This window comes from Hypanus sabinus, unplaced genomic scaffold, assembly GCF_030144855.1.
Source record: "Hypanus sabinus isolate sHypSab1 unplaced genomic scaffold, sHypSab1.hap1 scaffold_1872, whole genome shotgun sequence".
Classification (NCBI taxonomy): domain Eukaryota; kingdom Metazoa; phylum Chordata; class Chondrichthyes; order Myliobatiformes; family Dasyatidae; genus Hypanus; species Hypanus sabinus.
In genome coordinates this window covers 36,495-59,294 of record NW_026779962.1, presented here as the reverse complement: position 1 = coordinate 59,294, position 22,800 = coordinate 36,495, and the positions used below count along the sequence as shown (strand labels likewise).

The 22,800-nt window shown below is 43.2% G+C and overlaps 1 protein-coding gene across 1 annotated transcript in view; it reads left to right on the top strand.

The window, feature by feature from the left end:
• The first annotated feature begins 727 nt into the window (after positions 1-727).
• LOC132387452 (uncharacterized) overlaps positions 728-22,800 on the top strand; it is a 45,101-nt gene continuing 23,028 nt past the window's right edge. Inside the window, exons 1-4 of the mRNA XM_059959809.1 lie at positions 728-744; positions 15,480-15,782; positions 19,950-20,207; positions 22,425-22,541. Of these exons, the coding sequence (XP_059815792.1) occupies positions 15,692-15,782; positions 19,950-20,207; positions 22,425-22,541 (466 nt within the window). The 5' untranslated portion in view covers positions 728-744; positions 15,480-15,691. The remainder of the gene's footprint in view (positions 745-15,479; positions 15,783-19,949; positions 20,208-22,424; positions 22,542-22,800) is intronic.

The window sequence follows — 22,800 nt, the reverse complement described above, 5'->3', positions numbered from 1 at the left end:
GTTCGAATAAAGCTATCTTTGACTGCAGTTTACTGACTGCGTGTAGCATGCCGCTGCAACTTGTTTTTATCGCTGGCTATCCAGAGGGGAGGTGCTGAAACGCTTTGTCGCGTGTCTGGAAGAAGTGAAAACTTTCCTGGGCAGCAAAGGGCTCACCTTTCCTGAGCTGGAACAGCCAGAGTGGCTGGAAAAGCTACACTTCATGGTAGACATGACAGCGCACCTGAACACGCTGAACACAGCTCTTCAACGGGGTAAGGACGTACAGCCCTGCACATGTTGGAGGATGTTTTGGCATTCGAGCGCAAGTTGACGTTGCTTGCCAGAGATTTACAGAAAGGCACTTTGTCTCACTTCCCCAATTTGAGAGAGTTCAAACAAGGTCACGACATGATAAATTCGGAGTATTTACATTCTGCAATCATCGCAATGCAAACATCGTTTGGGAAACGCTTCTGTGAGTTCAGAGAGGAAAAAAACACATTATCCTTCCCGGTCACTCCCCTAAGCATCGATCCATCCCTACTGAATACGACTGCATAGTCAGGTGTGAGTCAACCTGAACAAGTATGATAAATATTTTAATTGCCTATTATTTTACGTATATTCATATGTTTTCATTGTTCAGTGAAATAGTCCTTTTATTTTTCAGGTTGACAGCTGGCTGACGTTATTTTTGGTTTGCTGCTGGCGGCAAATTTAAGTTTGGCGTTTTTCATAAATACAAGAAGGACTCAAATAGACGTTGAGTATTTTACTTAAAAGTAACCTTCAACCCAACGTCTCTTTTTCGGAGTTCAAAATGTTTTTGTTGCATGCAGAAATGTAATTTCGTTTTCTCTGCAGGAGTTCATCAATTTCATAAATGCAACACATTATAGTTTGTTTATACATAGCATAAAGGCAAAACAAAACGTTGTATGCAGTGTTATTTCATTTTAAATGTCAAACGGGTTTTGCGGCTCCCAGTGTTTACTTTTCTGTGGGAAACGGGTCCAAGTGGCTCTTTCAGCGGTAAAGGTTGCTGACCCCTGCTAAGGGATGGCTTTTAGGACCAGCTTGGTGCTGAGCCCTCTAGGGGACTGGCTGAGCTGGATTGCGTGTTGTGCAATGATCTAGAAGTGATAAGAGAGTATAAGGTTAAGAAACCTTCAGAGAAAAGTGATCACAATATGACTGAGTTCAGTTTGAAATTTGAGAAGGAGAAACTAAATTCCAATGTGTCGGTATTTCAGTGGAATAAAGGAAATTGCATGAGAGGGGACCTGGCCAAAGTTGACTGGAGGGCGATACTAGCAGGAAGGACAGCAGAACAGCGATGGCTGTAGTTTCTGTGAGAAATGAGGGAAGTGCAAGACAGATATATTCCAAATAAGAAGACTTTTTCGAATGGAAGAAGGAAACTACTGTGGCTGACAAGTGAAGTCAGAGCCAAAGTAAAAGCAGAAGAGAAGGCATACAAGGAAGTCAGATCTAGTGGGAAGATAGAGGATTGGTAAGCTTTTAAAAACTTGTAGAAGGAAACTAAGAAGGTCATAAGGAAGGAAAAGATGAATTATGAGAGGAAGCTGGCGACTAATATCAAAGAAGATACTAAAACCTTTTTTAAGTATATAAAGGTTAAAAGAGAGTTGAGGTTAGCTATATAACCAATAGAAAATGATGTTGGAGATATTATAATGAAAGATGCAGAGATGGCAGTGGAACTGAATGCGTATTTTGCATCAGTCTTCACAGTGGAAGACATCCGCGGCATCGCAGACGTTCAAGAGTGTCGGGGAGGTGAAGTTCGTGCAGTGAAAATTACAACTGAGAAGGTGCTCAGGAAGCTTAATGGTCTGAGGGTGGATAAATCTCCTGGACCTGAGGGACTGCACCCTCAGGTTCTGAAGGAAGTATCTCAAGTCAAGTCACTTTTATTGTCATTTCAACCATAACTGCTGATGCAGTACATAGTAAAAATGAGACAAAGTTTTTCAGGACCATGACACAGTATGAAAACTAGACTGAACTACGTAAAAAGCAACACACAGAAAAAAACTACACTAGACCATAGACCTACCCAGGACTGCATAAAGTGCACAAAACAGTGCAAGCATTACAATAAATAATAAACAGGACAATAGGGCAGTAAGGTGTCAGTCCAGGCTCTGGGTATTAAGGAGTCTGATAGCTTGGGGGAAGAAACTATTACATAGTCTGGTCGTGAGAGCCTGAATGCTTCAGTGCCTTTTCCCAGATGGCAGGAGGGAGAAGAGTTTGTATGAGGGCTGCATGGGGTCCTTCATAATGCTGTTTGCTTTGTGTATACAGTGTGTAGTGTAAATGTCTGTGATGGTAGGAAGAGAGACCCCAATGATCTTCTCAGCTAACCTCACTATCCGCTGCAGGGTCTTGTGATCCGAGATGGTGCAATTTCCGAACCAGGCAGTGATGCAGCTGCTCAGGATGCTCTCAGTACAACCCCTGCAGAATGTGATGAGGATGGGGGGTGGGAGATGGACTTTCCTCAGCCTTCACAGAAAGTAGAGACGCTGCTGGGCTTTCTTTGCTATGGAGCTGGTGTTGAGGGACCAGGTGAAATTCTCCACCAGGTGAACACCAAGAAATTTGGTGGAGAGACTGCAGAGCCATTAACAATGATCTTTCAAGAATTGATAGATTCTGGCATTGTGCCGGATGACTGGAAAATTACAAATGTTACTTCACTATTTAAGAAGGGTGGGACGCAGCAGAAAGGAAACTATAGACGTGTTAGCCTGACATCAGTGGTTGGGAAGTTGTTGGAGTCAATTGCTAGGGATGAGATTACGGAGAGCCTGGAGTCACAGGACAAGATAGGCCAAAGCCAGTATGGTTTCCTGAAAGGAAAATCCTGCCTGACCAACCTACTGCAGTTTTTTGAGGAAATTACAAGCAGGTAGACAAAGAAGATGCGGTAGAGGTGATGTACTTGGATTTTCAGAAAGCCTTTGACAAGGTGCTGCACATGAGGCTACTTAGACAAGAGTCGATGGAATTACAGGGAAGTTATTAGCTTGAGTGCAGCATTGGCTGATCAGCAGAAACAGATAGTGGGAATAAAGGGAACCTATTTTGGCTGGCTGCCGGTTACCAGTGGAGCTCCACAGGGGTCAGTGTTGGGACCACTGCTTTTTACAATGTGTGTCGATGATTTGGTCTATGGCATGTATTTCTGTATTTAGCCAGAATGTAGGTGGAGGAATGTGTTGTGTTGAGGAAAACAGAGAGCCTGCAGAGGGACTTAAGACAGTTTAGGGGAATGGGCAAAGAAGTGGAAAATGAAATACAATGTTGGAAAGCATATAGTCATGCACTTTGATAGAAGACTATTATTTAGATTGGGAGAGAATTCAAAATGCAGAAATGCAAAGGGCCTTGTGAGTCCTTGTGAAGGATACCCTAAAGGTTAACCTCCAGTTTGAGTCAGTGTCGAAGAAGGTGAATGCAATGTTGGCATTCATTTCTAGGGATATCAAACATAAGAGCAGGGATGTGATGCTGTGGCTCTAAAAGGAACTTGTGAGACCACACTTGGTGTAATATGTGCAGTTTTGGGTTTCTTATTTTGGAAAGGATATGCTGATATTAGAGAGGGTTCAGAGAAGATTCACAAGGATGATTCCAGGAATGAAAGTGTTACCATATGAGTAATGTCTGGCAGCTCTCGGGCTGTATTCCCTGGAGTTCAGGAGAATGGGGGAGGATCTCGTAGAAACATTCCCTATGTTAAAAGGCCTGAACAGATTAGATATGGCAAAGTTATTTCCCACAGTAGGGGATTCTAGGACAAGAGGGCATGACTTCAGGAGTGAAGGACATCCATTTAGAACAGAGATGCGGAGAAGTTACTTTAGTCAGAGGGTGGTAAATCTGTGGAATTTGTTGCCACGAACAGCTGTGGAGGCCAAGCTATTGGGTGTATTTAAGGCAACGATAGATAGGTTTTTGATTAGCTAGGGGAAGGGGAGAAGTCAAGGGAGGAGGGATGACTGGAAGAATTGGATCAGCCCATGATTGAGTGGCAGAACAGACTCGATGGGCCAAATGGCTTGGTCTGCTCTTGTATCCGATGGTCTTATCGAAATTTGTTCAGTGGAAGGAGAAATCGATATTCATGCTAGTGAGTTAGAGGCTCAGGCATGTGCTCCTCTGCCCTCAGGGTGACAAGTGGAGGCCATGGACCAACACTCAGAATGGGAATGGAAACTGAAATTAAAGTGTTTGGCCACTGGAAGGTCCCGCCTATGGCGGATGATGTGGGTGTGTTTAATGAACTGATCCCCCAGTTTACAATGGGTCTTACCAAAGTAGAGGAGGCTGTGTCGGGAGCACCAGACATAATAGACGACTCCAGCAGATTCACAGGTGAAGTGTTGCCTCACCTGGAAGGAGCGTTTGGAGCCTGGAATGGAGGCAAGGGAGCAGGTATGTGGGCAGCTGTAGCACTTTGGCCTGTTGCAGGGATAAATGCTTGGTGGGAGATTAGACAGACAGGCAGACAGAAAGACATACTTTATTGATCCCGAGGGAATTTGGGTTTCATTACAGCCGCACCAAGAATAGTGAAGAAATATTGCAATATAAAACCTTAGATAATTAAATAATAATAAGTTAATTAATGAGAAGGGATGAGTGGACAAGGGAATTGCAGTGGGAGCAATCCCTGTGGAAAGTGGGGGCCGCGGTTGTGGTAAAGATACGTTTAGTGGTGGGATCCCTTTGGAGATGGCAGAAGATGTCTTGGATGTGCAAGGTGATGGGGTGGTAGGTAAGGACAAGAGGAAATCTATCACTGTTAAGAGAGCAGGAAGATACTGTGAGTGGAGATGTCCAGGAAATGGAGGAATGGAGGTAATGAGGGCAGTACTAATGGTAGAGGGAAGGAGGAAAACACTTTTCTTCAAAGAAGGAGGACAACTCTCATATCCTGGAATGGAAAGCTTCATCCTGGGAACAGATGCAGAGGAGGCAAGAACCTGAGAAAAGGGAATGGCATTTTTACAGGAGATAGGGTGAGAAGAGGTATAGTTGACTGATGAAGAGAGAGTGGAGGGCAGTGCAGACAGAGAGAGGAGTGTTGGTGATGTCTCATTACTAATTAGAGATGAGAAGGTCAAGAGCAGGCAGAGAACCAGAGTGGGGTTTCATGTCCATGATAGAATTCCCCGAAGTTTTTGTGTGTGTGTGTGTGTGTGTGTGTGTGTGTGTATGTGTGTGTGTGTGTGTGTGTGTGTGTGTGTATGTGTGTGTGTGTGTGTGTGTGTGTGTGGTGGGGGGGGGGTGGGGTTGGTGGTTGTGGGTGGGAAAAAGACTCTGAAGCTCATTCCCACCCAACAAAGCATTAAAACACCTTTGTTCCACCATCAGTCCAGTACAATATCCTTTGAAACCCATCACTGACGGAATGCTTTGGTGTCTTGACATATTCTGATCAAATCTAATGGCATATTTGGAATGAAGAGAACGTAGTCCTGATTCAAGTTTATGAATGATCTTGCACTGACTTCAAACTCTCCTATAAATATGTGAAGAGGAAAACGATGTGAGAAGGAGAATGAATGTTTCTTGTAGTCAGAAACGGGGAAATTAAAAATGGGGTTGAACAATATGACAAGCCAATTAAATTCATACTTTGGTTATGAGCTAACTAAGGGAACAAGACTGATGCATATATGACAAGATGGCAGGTTAGTAATTAATCTAATGCTTGGGAAGGTATTCTTGAATAATATAAACACAAAAGATTCTGCAGATGCTGGAAATCCAGATGACTACACACAAAATGCTGGAGGGATTTAGGAGGTTGGTGAGCATCTACAGAGAGGAATAAAGTGGCCAATGTTTTGGACTAAAACCCATGATCAGGGCTGAAAAACAAGTGGAGAAGAAGTCAGAAAAAAAGGAAGGGGAAGGAGCACAAGCTGGAGGATGTTAAGTGAAGCTGCAGTCAATTCTTGTCTCCTATTCCTGGAAAGGAAGGGAGTGGTCCTTCTTATCCTGCCTTCTGCCCTCTCCCTGCCTTTCCAGTCCTGATGAAAGGTCTCAGCCTGAAACAACTGTTTATTCACATCCACAGATGCTGTCCGACCCGCTGAGTTCCTTCAGCATTGTGTCTGTTCTTTAACAATATGTTCTTGATCATTACTCTGCTTGGTCAGGGATGGCAGATAATAGCAATGGAAAGTCAGAGTAAAGCAAAATGACAAAGAAAGGTAGAAATAAAATACTTTAAAAAGGCATCAGTATCACAAGCTGAGCTTCAGAAGAAATGTGAACGAACAGAAGAGAGCAGAAGGTGATCCAGTAGGAGATAGAAAACCAACAGCTAAAAATATACTTGGAGGTGCTGTGTCATACAGTCAAGGAAATAGTAGATAGATACTTCATTGATATCAAAGGAAATCACAGTGTCACTGTAACATTGTAGCTGCAAAGGTATACAAATATTAGAAGAGAAGTAGGAAAGAATAAAAATAAGATGTTTAAGATTTTCAAGTCAAAGATTACCAGATCACTTCCCCAGCTATAGGTTGACTCATTACCAAGGGTAAGAATGATCTCATATTTTGCCGTTTGGAGCAGCACAGTTGTTTCAGTCTGTTACTGAAAAATACTCCTCTGTTCAGCCAAGGTGGCATGCAGAGGGTGGGAAACATTGTCCAGAATTGTCAGGATTTTCTGGAAGGTCCCTTGATCTACCACAGCCTTCAGTGTGTCCACTTTGATTCCTATAACAGAGCCAACCTTTCTAATCAGTTTATTGAGCCTTTTGGCATCACCTGTATTGCAGCCATTGCTGTAACACACACCACATAGAAGATTGTACTGGCGACAACAGACTGGTAGAAAATGTGAAGGAGAGGCCTGCATACTTCAAAGGTTCTCAGTTTCCTCAGGAAGTAGAGGTGACTCTACATGGCCTCTGTGTTGGTGCTCCACGCAAGCCTGTCATTCAGGTGCACATCCAGGTACTTGTAGGTCCTCAACACATCCACGTACTCACCATCAATAGTAACAGGAGCAGTGCAGGCTTGGTCTTCCCAAATTCCATCTCCAATTCCATTTTACTGATGTTGAGCTGCACTATTCACAAAGTTCTTCACCAGAACCCTGTATTCATCCTCCTTTTCTCTCTTTATACACCAACTATTGTTAAGTTATCAGAGAATTTCTACAGATGATGTGACTCTATGTTTTATCTTAAGTCCCAGCTATTCAGAGTATACAGGAAGGTAGCCAATACAGTCTCCTATGGGGCCCCCAGTGCTGCTGATAGCCGTGTCTGACACAGCTCTGAAGCCGCACAAACTGTGATCTGCCAGTCAGGTAGTCCATTATCCAGGATACAATGTAAGTACCAACCTGCATTGATTGGAGCTTCCCCCCACCCAGCATGAGGGCTGTTTGGTATTGAAGGCACAAGAAAAATCAAAAAACACGATCCTCTCAGTGTTGCCCTGCTTAAACAAATGACAGTAGACTTAAATAGTTGGAATGTGGAAATAGTTGTACAAGTACCAACAGGTTTCTGGGGCAATACCACTGGAACCAGTATGAGGAACTGCAGGTACAAATACGATGAATAATAGACAAGAAATGAGTAAACTGGAACTGAAATAGCACATGAATGACTAACTGGACATCAAATAATACGTCAGCTGTAAGTTTAAAAAATGCAGCGGTTAAATATTCAGCAACTACAAAATGATCAGCTGGAAAAGCTAGCTTACTAAGTTCGGTGACATCTGTGGAGGGAAATGGGCATTTGTCCTTTTAGGTTGGGACTCTTGATCTGCACCAAAAGATTGAGGGGGCATGGCCAGTAAAAAGAGATGAAGGGAAGGGGTGGGACAAAACCTGGCAGGAGATTGGTGGAACTGGTTGATGTGTGGTTGATTGGCAGACAGATTGAGTTGGGGGAAAGGTAGAGGCTGGGTGGTGATCGGTGTGGACAAGCTGGCTGTGGATTGTGTCGAACAGCACAGAAACAGGCCTTCTGGCCCAACTCACCCTCTGGAAAAAGTTCCTATTAAATTTTTCCCTCTGAACTCTCTAATTTTCAGGTCTCCCACCCTGGGAAATTGTCTGAGTGCCTTCACCTTATTTCTGCCCTCATGATTTTAAACACCTCTTTACGATCATCCCTGGTTGCCCTGAGTGTCAATATTTAAGATTGCTTAATGTCATTTCCTGTGCAAAGGTGTAAGGAGCATGAAATAATTGTTACTCCAGATCCGATGCAGCACAAAGAAGCACAAAAAGATCAAGAGCACAATAATAATAATAATAATAATAATAATAATACTAAAAACTTATCAATATAATTAGTGTACATAAAATAGCTTATATACATACATTAATTGTATGTCCATAAAATAGCACTCGGTTTTATTTAAGCTGACATAAGGGAAATGATAAAGTAGTGGTGGAGTTAGTGGGTGGAAGTGTTGATCAGCCTCATTGCCGGGGAAAGTAACTGTTTTTGTGTCTGGTGGTCCTGGCATGGATGCTATGAGGTCTCCTCTCTGATAGGAGTGGGAGAAACAGTCTGTGAGCAGAGTGTGTGGGATCATTTATGAATTTGTGCCATTACAGAGACTTGGATGTCTCAGGGGCAGGAATGGCTGTTGGCAGTACCAGGCTTTAGATATTTCACAAGGGACAGGGAGGGAGGCAGAAGGGATGGGGGAGTGGCATTGCCAATCAGGAATATTATCTCAGCAGTAGAAAAGGAGCATGTCAATGAGGGATTGTCTACTGGGTCATTGCGGCTGGAAGTCAATCAGGAAAGGGGCAATAACTCTACTGGGTATTTTTATAGACCCCCAATGGTAATAGAGACATTGAGGAGCAGATAGGGAGGCAGATTCTGGAACAGTGCGATAGTAATAGGGTTGTTGTGATGGGTGATTTTAACTTTCCTGATATTAACTGGCTTCTCCTTAGAGCAAGAGGATGGGGTGGAGCTTGTTAGGTGTGTTCAGGAAGGGTTCTTGACGCAATATATAGATAAACCAACTGGAGGAGAGGCTGTACTTGATCTGTTATTGGGAAATTAACCTGGTCAGGTGTCAGATCTCTCAGTGGGAGAGCATTTTGGAGGTAGTGATCACAACCCTATCTCCTTTATCATAGTGCTGGAGGGGATAGGATCAGACAATTTGGGAAAACATTTAATTGCGGTAGGGGGACTATGAAGCTATTCGGCAGGGATTTGCAGAAATAAATTGGGAGCAGATGTTCTCGGAAATGCGTGGCAGAAATGTGGCAAATGTTCAGGGAACATTTACATGGCATTCTGCATGGGTATGTTCCATTGAGGCAGGGAAAGGATGGTAGGATGAAAGAACCATGATGTACAAAGGATGTAGAAGATCTAGTAAAGAAGAAGAGAAAAGTCAAAAGAGGTAACAGTGATATTTAATGAATACATTGCTTCAGTATTCATCAGGATAAAGACCTTGGCAATTGTGGGGATGACTTACAGCAGTCTGAAAGGCTTGAGCATATAAACATTAAGAAAGAGGATGTACTGGAGCATTTGAAAAGCATGAAGTTAGATAAGTCACCGGGACTGAATGAGAAACACCCCAGGCTACTATGGGAAGAGAGGGAGGAGATTGCTAAGCCTCTGGCATTGATCTTTGTGTCATCAATAGGGACAGGAGACGTACTGGAGGTTGAAGGGTTGCGAATGTTGTTGCCTTGCTCAACAAGAGAGTAGAGATTACCCAGGAAATTATAGACCAGTGAGCCTTACTTCTGTGGTAGACAAGTTGTTGGAGAAGATGCTGAGAAGCAGGATTTATGAGCATTTGGAGAGACATAATTTGATTAGGGATAGTCAGCATAGCTTTATCAAGGGCAGGTCGTGCCTTATGAACCTGATTGAGTTGAGGATGTAAGATAAAACTTTGATAAAGGTAAAGCAGTGGATATAGTGCATATGGATTCCAGCAAGGCATTTTATATGATTTCCCATGCAAGGCTTATTCAGAAAGTAAAGAGGCATGGGATCCAAGGAGACCTCACTTTGTCGATCCAGAAATGGCTTGTCCACAGAAGACAAAGGGTGGTTGTAGAGGTTGAGTAAACTTGGCCTTTTCTCCTTGGAGTGATGGAGGATGAGAGATGACTTGATAGAGGTGTATAAGATGATGAGAGGAATTGATCATGTGGATAGTCAGAGGCTTTTTCCGAGGCCTGAAATAGCTATTATGACAGGGCATAGTTTTAAGGTGCTTGGAATTAGGCACAAGGGGGATGTCAGGGGTAAATTCTTAGATAGAGATTGGTGGGTGAGTGGAACCCACTGCTGACGACAGTGGTGGAAGCGGATACAATTGGGCCTTTTAAGAGACTCTTAGATAGGTACATGGAGCTTAGAAAAATGGAGGGGTATGTGCTAAGGAAATTCTGGGCAGTTTCTAGAGTTGGTTACATGGTTGGCATAACGTTGTTGGCTGAAGGGCCTGTAATATGCTGTAGATTTTTATGGTTCTATATTATTGACTCTACTGGTATTTCAGGTGGCAAGAAATATGACTAAAGGCATCACTAATTACATCTTTACTGAAATAAATTGGGGTCAACTGTCACCGCAAACATTAAAGAAGTAAGCAGAGGTGGCTGATTCGAAGGATGGGCCGTGCGGGTGCATTGCAGAGCCAAGGGGCAACGTGTTCGAGACAGGGTCACAGACAGAGTTTGTATCACTGTTGCTGTTGGAGTGAACGATTTGGAGAGGAGTCAGTGCCCGTTCACCAAACCCGGGTGCAGGTTTGGATCGCTCCAAGTGCTGAGCTGATTTGGTGAGATGGAGAACAGCTTTGAGCTGTGTGGACCAAGTACTGGGATCCGGGTCTTACAGTGAGCCACTGCTCAGTGCTTGAACAATTTAAACGCTGACCCAGGTTGACTGGAAAGCCCGAATGTCAGCACTGGAGGCGAGGGTTGGGCTGATTTAGCTGGCTCTGCTGTGATGTCCATTCCTATCTCTGGCGGCTGTTGTCTCTGCATTTCTTAACATTTCTTTAATATTTTAAGCAAGATTACTTTTTTATTTCCATCTTTTACAGTTTAAAAATAACAAAAAAAGGAAAGGGCCTGAAGCAAAAGTTTGGGCACCCTGCATGGTCAGTACTTAGTAACACCCCCTTTGGCAAGTATCACAGCTTGTAAACGCTTTTTGTGGCCAGCTAAGAGTCTTTCAATTTTTGTTCTGGGGATTTTCGCCCATTCTTCCTTGCAAAAGGCTTCTAGTTCCGTGAGATTCTTGGGCCATCTTGCATGCACAGCTGTTTTGAGATCTATCAACAGATTTTTGATGATGTTGGGTTGGGGGACTGTGAGGGCCATGGCAAAACCTTCAGCTTGCGCCTCTTGAGGGAGTCCATTGTGGATTTTGATGTGTGTTTGGGATCATTATCCTGTTGTAGAAGCAGGATAATCTTTTCACCTTCAGCTTTTTTACAGACGGTGTGGTTTGCTTCCAGAATTTGCTGGAATTTAATTGAATTTATTCTTCCCTCTACCAGTGAAATGTTCCCTGTGCCACTGGCTGCAACACAAGCCCAAAGCATGATTGATCCACCCCCGTGCTTAACGGTTGGAGAGGTGTTCTTTACATTAAATTCTGCACCCTTTTTTCTCCAAACATACCTTTGCTCATTAGGCCAACAAGTTCTATTTTATCTTCATCAATCCACAGGACTTGTTTCCAAAATGCATCAGGCTTGTTTAGATGTTCCTTTTCAAATTTCTGATGCTGAATTTTGTGGTGACTTTGCAGAAAAGGTTTTCTTCTGATGACTCTTCCATGAAGGTCATATTTGTGCAGGTGTCGCTGCACGGTAGAACAGGGCACCACCACTCCAGAGTCTGCTAAATCTTCCTGAAGGTCTTTTGCAGTCAAACGGGGGTTTTGATTTGCCTTTCTAGCAATCCTACAAGCAGTGCTCTCGAAAAATTTTCTTGGTCTTCCAGACCTTAATTTGACCTCCACCGTTCCTGTTAACTGCCATTTCTTAATTACATTACAAACTGAGGAAACGGTTACCTGAAAACACTTTGCTATCTTCTTATAACCTTCTCTTGCTTTGTGGGCATTAATTATTTTAATTTTCAGAGTGCTAGGAAGCTGCTTACAGGATCCCATGGCTGCTGATTGTTGGGACAAGGTTTGAGGAGTCAGGTTATTTATAAAGCTTTGAAATTTGCATCACCTGTCATTTCCTAATGATGACTGTGAACAAGTCACAGCCCTAACAAGCTAATGAAGGCCTGAGACCTTGGTAAAAGTTATCCGAGAGCTCAAATCTTTTGGGGTGCCCAAACTTATGCATGGTACTCCTTCCCTTTTTTCCCCACTCTAAAATTGTAGAAAACAAAAATAATACACTAATCTTGCTTAAAATGTTGAAAAGAATGCTTCATCTTTAACTTTATGACTCTTGGAGATCAGTTCATCTACTACTCACTTAACTATTCACAGTAACAGAAATTTTGACCAGGGGTGCCCAAACTTTTGCATGCCTCTGTATAGCAGATATAAGACATCTGTAAAATAGCATCACACAAATAGAGTCCAAGACCCTAAGACCATGTCTGCAGTTAAACACAATGTGGCTCGTCTTCTGCTGAGCAAACACGGGGGTGGGAGGGGGGGGGGGGACATTGAGTGCAGCACTGCATGCCGACCCCAGCTTGGACACCACACCACACTGCCCCTGGCGCTGCACCTCCCTGTTGGGCGGCAGCAAATGAGTGTCAGACTGCTGAAATACTTGGTTATGATAAGTTATGAATGGAAAACCAAGTCACTATAGAAACTGAACTATGACATCTAGACTGAAGCTTATCAAACAAGAGCCAAATTCATCAAATGGGTCCATGGTGCCTAGTAAAATGGAGGGCTATGGGTTAGTCTAGGTAGTTCCAAGGTAAGGACATGTTCGACACAGCTTTGTGGGCCAAAGGGCCTGTATTGTGCTGTAGGCTTTCTATATTTCTATGTAAATGAAAAAATAACTCTCCATGGGGAATATAAGGAAGGATGGAAAATCCACACAGATGCACATCTCTGTAGAAACAAAGCTATTATAAAGAGATGACCCTCTACTATGTTAGTCAAAGATGAAACTCAACACATTTCACTGAGTTTTTATGTTTTGATGTACATGTGACAAATAAAGCTAATCTTTAATCCTAAGTTCTCTACATTTGGGGTGTGAGGGTAGTTTCATTTTCACAATCGTTCTACGTCAGGGAAAAAGAGATCTGACCTACATTGTTCAACATTGTGAACTGGGCCGGTCATCTTGTGTAACAAATTACTCACCTAACTTGTTTTAGTTCTTGTTTCATCAGCCTTAACTGTTATTGATCAGAATACTGACGTATTGAGACAATTAAAGTTTGAATATAGAATCCCTCTGCCTCATGAGGGAGAGACAATCAGTTAGTCGGGATCGACCATAGATGTTGCACCCCGGCTGTCTATGTGATACGCAAGCCAGGGCAGTGTGATATGGAGAGCAAGCCGTTGCCCATGTAGCAGGCTCTCCCTCTCCATGAAGCTGATGAATCCAAAGGAATGGCAGAGACTGATACAGTTTTGGCACCAGCAGCATGGCAAGAGTTGCCAGCAACATGGGACTTAATGAATGACTGCATTAGAGACTTCAGCTCCAGAGTTCTCCTTAGGGTTTACTCCAGAAGTGTTCCCCACACGTGTCCAGAGTTGCAAGGTAATGGAGGTTTGAGATCAGAGTTTTCCTCTGCCTAATACCTCTGTGTATCTGAAGTGTTCCCTGAGCCATTGTCGGTCAGTTAATACAGCAAGAAATAACCGAGAAAAAGATCCTGGGATTCATTTACAAAATATAAATGAAGGGAGTTGTGATAATCCCATGTAAAGACTTGGAACCAGCCCAAAAATTGTGCCCGATTCTACGCATGATAGGAACGGAGTGAAGGCTTTGGGGAGGACGCAGAGGGGATTTACCACAAAGGTCTTGTTGATGAGTGATTACTGTTTTGCGAAGAGACTGTGAACTGCCATTGGTAACTTGTTGCAGAGAAGGTTATCAGAAAGTTTGCAGATCTAGCAACAATTATTAAAGTGACTGGGAGATCTGAATCGGAAGGAACACGGGTACAAGTAATTTTGTCTGCAACTTGAAGGAGGAACAGTGTTCAGTTTTGAAACACTTATTAGAAAAACAAGACTTTTATCGGTATTTACAGATGCAACAGTATGATAATAGGACGGTTAAGAATGTAACCAGGTCACGTACATGTCTCATAGATCTATTTAGAAAAGCATACAATTCAGACAACGGTAGTAGAATCATTTCGTGTGTATAAGGGTTTGTCAGATCTTAAAACACATTGGACTTCATACATTAAAACAAAATGGGAGAAGGAAGGAGGGATAATTATATCTGAGGAAGAATGGACAACAATATGGAGGTATCAATGGAAGTGTACCAGTTCACAGAAATGGAGGGAGTTCAGGTGGAAAAACTTGATAAGATATTTTATTACACCCTCTCAGAAATCCCATTATGATAGTAACATCCCCGTTTCCTGGAGAAATTGTGGAAATCAAAATGCAAACCATTATTATATTTTCTGGGAATGCCACGTTATCAAAGACTGTTGGAGTGGGATACACAATGCCCTGCAAGACAGCTTTAAATGTGAAATACCCTTAGAGAGTAAGTTTTGGATATATACCTCAAGAATGGTTGGTAAGAGATAAATATTTAATGAATATACTGCTGGTGGTTGGCAAAAAGGCCCTTACTAGGAAATGGTTATCACAGGAGAGCCCAACTTTAAATGCATGGATGGAAATTACAATGGACATTTACAAAATGGAGAAGATAACAGCATGTGTTAATCATAAGTTGGAACAATTTGATTCATACTGGGAATGGTTTAAATGTTTTAATCACATAACACCTCATAGGCCTGATTTTATTCTCACAAATCAACGAATATGTTGTAAAAAAAAAATCACTCCCTAGTTTGTACATAGTTTTCTTACTTTGATTGTTCTTTCTCTCCTTTCTATGAGTGTATACCTCAGATAATTATGTGGAGATTTGTGACCAATATGATTATATGATATATATCGTATCTGAAATACATCTAATGGAAATGTTAGTTTGATGACAAACTTCAATAAAAAATAAATTGCAATTTTTGTAATTTGAGTAATAAATTACAACTCACTTGCATTTGAGGTGCCTTCACCTTTGACCTTTTTCAGTCAGTTTATTCAGAATTGAATTGACGTTATAAACTTAATTTCGTCCGAATAGCCTCCACATACCCCCAATAACCCATTCCATCTGCCCATGCAATAGGTGCTTGTTTACTCTCCTGTTCATTTTAATATTTCATGTCTGACACCAGTTTCATCGTTTATATTTTCCTATCCTAAGCAGGCAGCACAGTAGCTGGTGCCCGTGGTTCATCCATTTTACTGGATCCCGGTGTCAAAGTTAATCCCGAGAAGAATGAAATTCTTTGGTCGTTCACCTCCAGCCACAAAAGTCCTCTCACCATTTTGCATTACATCCCAAGTTTCCAGAAGTGGGCAGAACCCAGTGAACAGTTCAACTCCCGGCTACAGTTTATTCAGTTCAATGGCTCTCTGATGGTGAACAGATTACAAGCCGGTGATCAAGGAGATTACAGCTTCACGATGGATAGCCGACTGTTGAAAGTAATAAGCGTGCTCGTCTTTGGTGAGTATTGCACTTATTGGTGATGTGGCAATGAGTCATTCGTGGCAGAATCTGTGGTTGTGGGATCCATTAAAGGCCTCACCTACCAGGGTAAAATTTGAAATAAAAGATACTGTACTAACAGGCAAATGGGGAAAGCAGTCAACATGGATTTGCTGGGCTGAACAGCCTTTTCTGTGCAGGAGGACTCAGAATCTGTGACTAGACTCTGAATGCTCACAGTGACTGTGAGATACCTGCCTTACCATAGTAACAGATTCTCTGTCTACTGTTCTGCAGGTGGGCTCTTTGTTATTATCAGAAGGTTGGAATTTCCTGTTGGGCAGGTCACTGGAGAGAGGGGCTGAAGGGCAGAGAGAGCAGGTGGGGGAGAAGTAATGTGAGGATGGGAGAAGGATTTTCGGTTCTCCCTGGTGAGTTTCAATATGTCGTATTAAGCTTTTCTACTTGCTGATTAGATACTGAGATCGAGGCTGGGAATCCGGATGTCTGACTAGGGTAGAAGATGGAAGGGGTTGAGAGGCTACGATTCTGGAAGTATGCCCAGGGCAGAAGATGGAAGGGATTGAGAGGCTGGGATTCTGGGAGCCTCTCCAGGGTAGTGGATGGAAGGGGTTGGGAGGCTGGGATTCTGGGAGCTTCTCCAGGGTAGAGGATGGAAGGGGTTGGGAGGCTGGGATTCTGGGAGCTTCTCCAGGGTAGAGGATGGAAGGGGTTGGGAGGCTGGGATTGTGGGAGCCTCTCCAGGGTAGAGGATGGAAGGGGTTGGGAGGCTGGGATTCTGGGAGCCTCTCCAGGGTAGAGGATGGAAGGGGTTAGGAGGCTGGGATTCTGGGAGCCTCTCCAGGGTAGAGGATGGAAGGGGTTGGGAGGCTGGGATTCTGGGAGCTTCTCCAGGGTAGAGGATGGAAGGGGTTGAGAGGCTGGGATTCTGGGAGCCTCTCCAGGGTAGAGGATGGAATGGGTTGGGAGGCTGGGATTCTGGGAGCTTCTCCAGGGTAGAGGATGAAAGGGGTTGGGAGGCTGGGATTCTGGGAGCTTCTCCAGGGTAGAGGATGAAAGGGGTTGAGAGGCTGGGATTCTGGGAGCCTCTCCAGGGTAGAGGATGGAAGGGGCTGAGAGGCTGGGATTCTGGGAGCATGCCCTGGTTAGCAGACGGAAGGGGTTCAGAGGCTTTATAGAGTTTCCATCAATTCACAAGCAATCATAATTCCATTAGTTTATCTGCATATAATTGTTATGTTTGTATTATGGTCAGTCTGCTGTATTTAAAGTGGTAGGTGGCATTTTCCTAAACAATATTCCCAAACAGATCCCAGAGATCTGAAGAGGGACTGCTGCCTGTGGAACCTTGGGCATCATTGCCCAAATGTTTCAAGAAAAATGAAATTCTCTCCTTCATCCTGAGTCATTTTCAGCCTCGATATGGTTTATTGTGAAGTGTGTTGCCATATGGACAAGTACATGTCTGTGTAGGTTTAATAAAAAACGTGCAGCAACATCACAGGCACACAGCATCAGATAAGCAACATTCACAAGAAAAACATAGATGATAGAGATTTTTCAATGGAGAACACAACTAGAACAAAGCAAACATCCATTTTAGTGCAAAGTGATCATTGTTTTACTGAACCGAGACAGTGATTAAAATTTTGTCAGTTGGATCATGAACCAAATGGTTGAAGTGCTGTGGTTGTTCTCGAGCCTGGTGGGGTGGGACTTCAGGCTTCTGTACCTCCTGCCTGATAGTAGCTGTGAGAAGATGGCATGGTCAGGGTGGTGGGGATCTTTGATCAGGGAGGGATGTGCCCGTGATGTACAAAGTAAATCCACTTCAACTTAAGTATGAGAGAAAGGAATGTGCAACCTAATGCATTTTCCTTTTCTTATTGGTGTCTGTTCCAAGGTCCGCATTCTCTAACCACAGTGATTCACAAGTGGCTCTGAAATCTCTGATCAGAACCAATAACTAACGCAACCTGTCGTACAAAGCAGCTCTTTAAACTTCTGTCTAATTTTATGTACAGAAGTGATTCGTTAACTTTCACTTCTGAAAGGCTCATTTTTCAAGTCCAAAAGAGTATTTGAGAAGTGTTTACAGTATTTACAGTGACTGTACATTGATACACACAAGATCAATCTCTGATTTCAGTGGACCATTCAGGTTTATAGTTGTTTATATGCAGGGTCTGAATGCTATGAAAAATAGCTTTCTGCAGCAGCAGCACAGAGCATTGCAAGGTAAGGACAGAGATAAGTTAACATAAATTATATACAACTTGCATGTTTATCATTGCCCATGACAACACTGGTGCAAGTTGAGAGAAAAACAAATACGACCAAAGACAGAGTTACTACTGGGGGTGGGGCTTAACCTGTGGTGGACTGGATCATATCCACTATGTTTTAAAGGATTTTTTTGTTCAAGGTCATTGGTGTTTTCATACCAGGCTATGATGAAGCCAATCAATATGCTCTCCATTACACATCGATAGAAGTTTGTTAAAGTTTTAGTTGTCATGCCAAATCTCTGCAAATCCCTGAGGAAGCAGAGCTGCTGCCGGGCTTCCTTCGTAAATGCGTTCTGGGCCCAGGACAGGTCTTCCGAAATGATGACACCCAGGATTTAAATTTGCTAACACTCTCACCTCTGATCTTCTAATGAGGACTGGGTCATGGACTCTGGTTTCCCTCTCCTGAAGTCTACAGTCAGTTCCTTGGACTTGCTGGCATTGAGTAAGAGGTTGTTGCTGACATCACTCAGCCAGATTCGCAATCTCCCTCCTGTATGGTTGAAAGGTTTCATTTGACATCAGAGAATATAAACAATATGCAATCTGAAATTCCTACTCTTCACAGACACCCACAAAAGCAGACGAGAACACCGAAGAATGAATGACAGGAAAAAACCTCAGAACCCAAAGCCTCGCTCCCCCTCCCACACACAAGCAGCAGCAAAACATCAACTCTCCCTCTCACCCTCCCCCACGTGTTCTAGCAGGAAGCATCAGCACCCACCACCCACCAGCAAAGCAACAACGAAACCCCCCAAAGGGAGACCATACTCTGCAGTCCAACAAAAACTATGTCTTCACTCGACAAATCGACATGCCACAGCCTCCCTATCCCCCTGCATCTACCCCCTTTCTGTACCCCCTGCATCTACACCCCCCACACACCACCCCTCTATAAACATACCTTTCCCTCCCCCCTCCCAAACACCCTACTCCCCCATCCCCAGCCCTCTCTTGAAACACCCCCACCACTCTCTCCATCACCTCTCTCCCTCTACACACCCCCCTCTCTCCCTCCTCCCAAAAAGAAAAGAAACAATTGGGAATGACACACTGCCGAAGTGGGAGGTTACAGATCTCAGTGAACAGGTCTTTCATCCCTGGTCTGGATACTTCCCACGGGTTCACCCTCGTGAAGGTTGCTTGCTTCGGCTTCAGAGATGGAAATCATCAGATCGCCGGGAGCGATGGGACTTTGTGATGGTTCCTCCATGTCCTGATCGTCAAAGCCAGTATAGAAGGCATTGAGCTCATCTGGAAGTGAAGCCCTGTTGTAACTTATGACACCTGATTTAATTTTATAAGTGGTAATAATATTCAAGCCCTACTTTTGAGCAACCTTCATTGATTCAAGTTTAATTTAGAATTGTAATTAGCCTGTGAAATGGCTTTCCAGACATCATTCCTGGACTTCTTGTAACTTTGCTGGTCACCCGACTTGAATTTCTCTGATTTGGCTCTCAGCAGATTTTGAATCTCATGATTCATCCAGGGCTTCTGATAGTGGAAATTCTGAATGATTTTGTGGGGATGTACTCATCAACAGCTGTTTTAATAAAGTCCGTGACAACAATAATGTATTCATTCAGATTCCCAGATGAGACCTGGAATACAGCCCAGTCCACTGACTTAAAGCTATCCCATAGACACCAATCTGCCTCCCACAACTATTTCTCTGTAGAGCTGTTTCCATTGGTCCCATTAGCAAATTACCAGTGGGGGTGGGGGGGGAAGAGATGTGTTGGATCTGAGACACCAGTTGTATTTCTCCCTCTACTGCACCTACCTGACCTGCCGATCATTGGTCTCTTTGTCACAGTGAGAGAGCTCGTTGCTAACATTGCATCTCATTAATCAGTAGTTTCTCTCTTAGAGAAGCTGTCCAAACTATCCATCCGGAACAACGGCAGCTCTCTGCATTCCACCATCCAGCTCAACTGTACTGTTGACGGAGATTCTCTGAGCTACCAATGGCGGAAAGACGGAAGGGAGCTTTCCCAGGATCAGTTGCTGGACGGTAACAAAAGCCTTGTTATCCCGAGCGCTTCCAGAAGTGACTGTGGAACTTACACCTGTGATGTCACCAACCCCGTCAGCTCTGTCCAGGCAAACTACTCGCTAACTATTCACGGTAAGCTTGTTTGTGGATGACATCATGAGGGTACAGTTCATCATCACTGCTGGTGCTCAGCTTTTGAACACAGTCGTAGTGGAGCAGAGAGAGCAAAAGTTAATTAAAAATCTTTAAATATAAGTCATCAGCAGTTTGGTTGAATGAGAAAAGGAAGAATTATTTCCCCTGAAAACAAAGGTTTTGGTCTCTTATTTCTTCAATGTATAGAAGTTGTCCCTCACAAAATGATATGGGTAGTGAGGGAATATTTTGTATTAGGTTACTGAAGCCTAGATTGTTGTTATGCAGCAGCACTATCATGCAAAGAGTTAAAGGTTACTAGAAGCTATAGTACAAATCAAATGAATAAATATGCAAAAGAGGAATAAAACACAGAGCAGTACAGGCCCTTCGGCCCATGATGTCCTGCTAAATTTTTAACCTACTCTAAGACCAATTTAACCATTTCCTCCCACATAGCCCACCATTTCTCGATTATTTACATGCCTACCGATGATTTCCTTTACCTCGCTAATGTATCCACCTGTACCGCCACTGCTAGCAGCACATTCCATAAGCTTAACACTCTTTTTAAAAAAAACTCAGCTCTGACATCCTCCCAATACTATCCTCCAATTACATCAAAGTAATGCCCCGACACATTGGCCATTTCTGCCCTGGAACATGATCTATGCCTGTTACCTTGTACACCTCTGTTAAGTCACATCTCATCTTCCTTCACACCAGAGAGAAAAGCCCCAGCTTGCTCAACCTATCCTCAAAAGTCATGCTCTCTAATCCAGGCAGTATCCTGGCAGATCATTCTGCCTGTTGAGGATGTCCTTGATGGTGGGAAGGATCTGCCTATGATGGAGCTGGTTGAACCTACAACCTCTGTAGCCTCTTTTGTTCCTGTGTGTTTAAACCTCTGTGCCAGACAGTGATGCAATCATTGTCAGAATGCTTTCCACCATATAGCTGTAAAAAACCCTCATATTTAGTGACATATGAAACATCCTCAAATTCCTAATGAAGCATTGGCATTGGTGTGCATTCTTCATGTTTGACTTAATACATAGGGCCCAGGATAGATCATCTGAGAGGCTGACATCCAGGAACTTGAAGCTACTCACCATTTCCACTGCTAACTCCTCAATATGTTCTCCGGGCTTCTCCTTACGGACATTAAGTGCAAGGTTCTCTGCTGCAACACCACTCAGTCCAGCTGATCTATCTGACGTACACTCTCTCATCGCCATCTGAAATTCTCTCAACTACGGTGATGTCATCGGCAAATTTATGCATGGTGTTAGAGCTGTAGCTAGCCACTCAATCAAGAGTGTGTAGAGACTGGAGCAGTGGGCTAAACGTGCAACTCTAAAGTGCATCTGTATTGATGGTCAGCGAGGAAGGGATGAGGAATTTAAAAGAGTCTTTGACAGGTACAAAGAATTGGATGGAGAATAGACCTATGTGAACATGGTGTACACAGAAGGAATTAGTTTAGTTAATCATTTAATTATTAGCTTAGTTAGTTCTGCATAACATCATGGGCCAGTGTCTTTTCCTGGACTGGTCTATGTTCTTCTTCATTGCTAACAGATCTCAGTCCTGGCACTGTGGAAACACCTTCACCAAAAGTACTGCAGTGTTTCAGGATGACAGCTTATCACCACCTTCTGACAGGCAATGAGGGATGGGTAATTAATGTTGCCCTTTTTGGATGTGTCCAGATTGAAAATGAATTTATTAAGAAAAATTAGAAATATAGAAATCTACGGCACATTACAGGCCTTTCGGCCCGCAATGCTGTGCTGACTATGTAACCTACTCTAGAAACTGGCTACTATTTCCCAACTGCATAGCCCTCTATTTTTCTAAGCTCCATTTGTCTCTTAACAGACCCTAATGTATCTGCCTCTACCACCATCCCTAGTGCATTCCACGCATCCACCACTCTCTGTGTGAAAAACTTACCCCTGACATCCTCTCAATACCCATTTCCAAGCACTTTAAAATTATGCCCCCATTTGTTAGCCATTTCAACCCTGGGAAAAAAGCCTCTGGCTATCCACACAATCAATATCTTTCATCAACTTATACACAATGCATGTCCTGTGTTGGTTTAACCAAATACAAGGACTTCAATTGAACAGGTGGTTGTGACAATAAGAAGTTGGTCATTTTCTCTGAGAATCCCTTTGTTACTCTAATGTGGAACCTTTCTGTTGGCAGGTCTTCCTCTGGTGGAGACTAGCATTGTGGTCACATCAATTATCGGAATAGTATTCTCCGTTGTGTCATTTTTTGGTCTGCTGCTCCTGTGTTTCTTTAGGAGGGAAAAGGAAAGAGGTAGGTGTCAAATCTCTGCTCTCATAAATCCATGGTAAGTTAATCTGATCTAATTTGAAAAATTTAGTGTGATGGTGGGAATTTCATTGCATTCCCAAAGCCCTGTTGAAAGTAATTATAAAAATTCAGAAAAATGAGAACAAGTGTGACAATACATCTTATCAATGCCCCTCACATATAAAGCTCCATATGTTCATCCATCCTTCACTGCAGGGAAAACTGCTCCATTCTAACCAGTATGTATTTGGCCTTTATCCCT